This window comes from Elephantulus edwardii, unplaced genomic scaffold (assembly GCF_000299155.1).
Source record: "Elephantulus edwardii isolate Elephantulus edwardi_28Jun2011 unplaced genomic scaffold, EleEdw1.0 scaffold00095, whole genome shotgun sequence".
NCBI classification, from domain to species: Eukaryota; Metazoa; Chordata; class Mammalia; order Macroscelidea; family Macroscelididae; genus Elephantulus; species Elephantulus edwardii.
In genome coordinates this window covers 4,568,116-4,569,464 of record NW_006399845.1, presented here as the reverse complement: position 1 = coordinate 4,569,464, position 1,349 = coordinate 4,568,116, and the positions used below count along the sequence as shown (strand labels likewise).

Sequence of the window (1,349 nt, the reverse complement as noted above, 5' to 3'; positions counted from 1 at the left end):
CTGGAGAGAGGATGAAAGGCACCCAAGCGTCAAGGACTCTCCTTCATAGGGTCGATATGAGTCGCCTGCGACTCAATGGCACTTAACAGCAGGCCGTTTTTACTATAAACAACAGAGAATATATAAAATTCAACTTTTTAACAGGCCAGCTTAGAGCCTCTCTCTTTAAACTGCAAATGGTACTTGCTTGTTTTGGAAGGTGGAATAATCAAAAAAGATTAACAACTACTACAGGAAATGAAGGTGTTCTCGTGGTCAAGTAGGTAAAAAGTTATGCTGTTAACCACCAAAGCAGGTAGCTGTTCTGGGGGAAAATATGGGCAGTCTCTTTCTCAGGAATTTACAGCCTCTGAAAATCTGTTGGAAGATCAGTTACAAGTTGATTCTGACTAAATAACACATAATAACATACAAGGATGACCTGATGATTTGTAATAGGAAAAACAAATCAACATTTAATTAATATTGATAAAATCTAACAGTTGAATTGTAAATCATAGAAAAAACATCAAGATATTTTAGCTACAGGACCCTGTAAACTAAAGCATTATAGGTATCTGAAGACGTCATTCACATCTTCAGTAATGTACAAATATTAGTAAATGTTTTTTCAACATGCCACTTTTTCATACACTGCACACTTGAAGACTTTAAACTCTCAATAGGCCAGTCTCTTCAAACCTAAACTCGCTTCCTAGACCTCTCCAAAATAGTGAGGAAAATAATGAAAATTCAAAAACCTGTTAAGAGATAAGGAAGCTCTGAAGGGAATTGTGTTAACCTAAAGATCATGTCTCCCTGGTGATTAGCATCCACCACTGGTTCTGAAGCATAAGAGACAATCTTCTGTGCAATTTACAGCCCAGGAAAATCTTACTGGAGGGACACTATGAGTCAGTTTCTACTCGCTTGTAATGAGTTGAGTGTAAGATAAGGTATATGTTCATATAATCATTTCTGGGATTAATAAACATTCTAGTGCATATGTGTTCATTACAATGGAAATTAAGTAATAAAAGTTGAAAAGTTACTTGCTATAGGGTCCTCCACTCCCTCCATAATCATAGGACTGCTGGGACTGGTCATCGATGCTGTAACTTGTCTGGTAGAAATCCGTGTTGAGATTATCAAAGCCTGACATTGTAAAGTATCTGTAACAGAAGAAAAATGACAAATCACTATATCCAGGGTTCACTAAATTAGTTCCCCACATTCCGGGATAACACAAAACGGTCAACACTTTGCTTAAATTAATAATCCCAAGAGACAGTGAATGCTTCTTAAGGAATTTTAGGGTGCAGCATTTCCAACACGGGCCTCCAGGAAAAAAGAGAGGTGCCAAACAAAAG

At 37.3% G+C, this 1,349-nt stretch overlaps 1 protein-coding gene across 1 annotated transcript in view; it reads right to left on the bottom strand.

The window, feature by feature from the left end:
- Positions 1-1,147, bottom strand: part of LOC102873657 (protein YIPF5-like) — a 24,500-nt gene extending 23,353 nt beyond the window's left edge. The window contains exon 1 of the mRNA XM_006891111.1: positions 1,032-1,147. Within this exon, the coding sequence (XP_006891173.1) occupies positions 1,032-1,141 (110 nt within the window). The 5' untranslated portion in view covers positions 1,142-1,147. The remainder of the gene's footprint in view (positions 1-1,031) is intronic.
- Between the last annotated feature and the right edge of the window lie 202 nt (positions 1,148-1,349).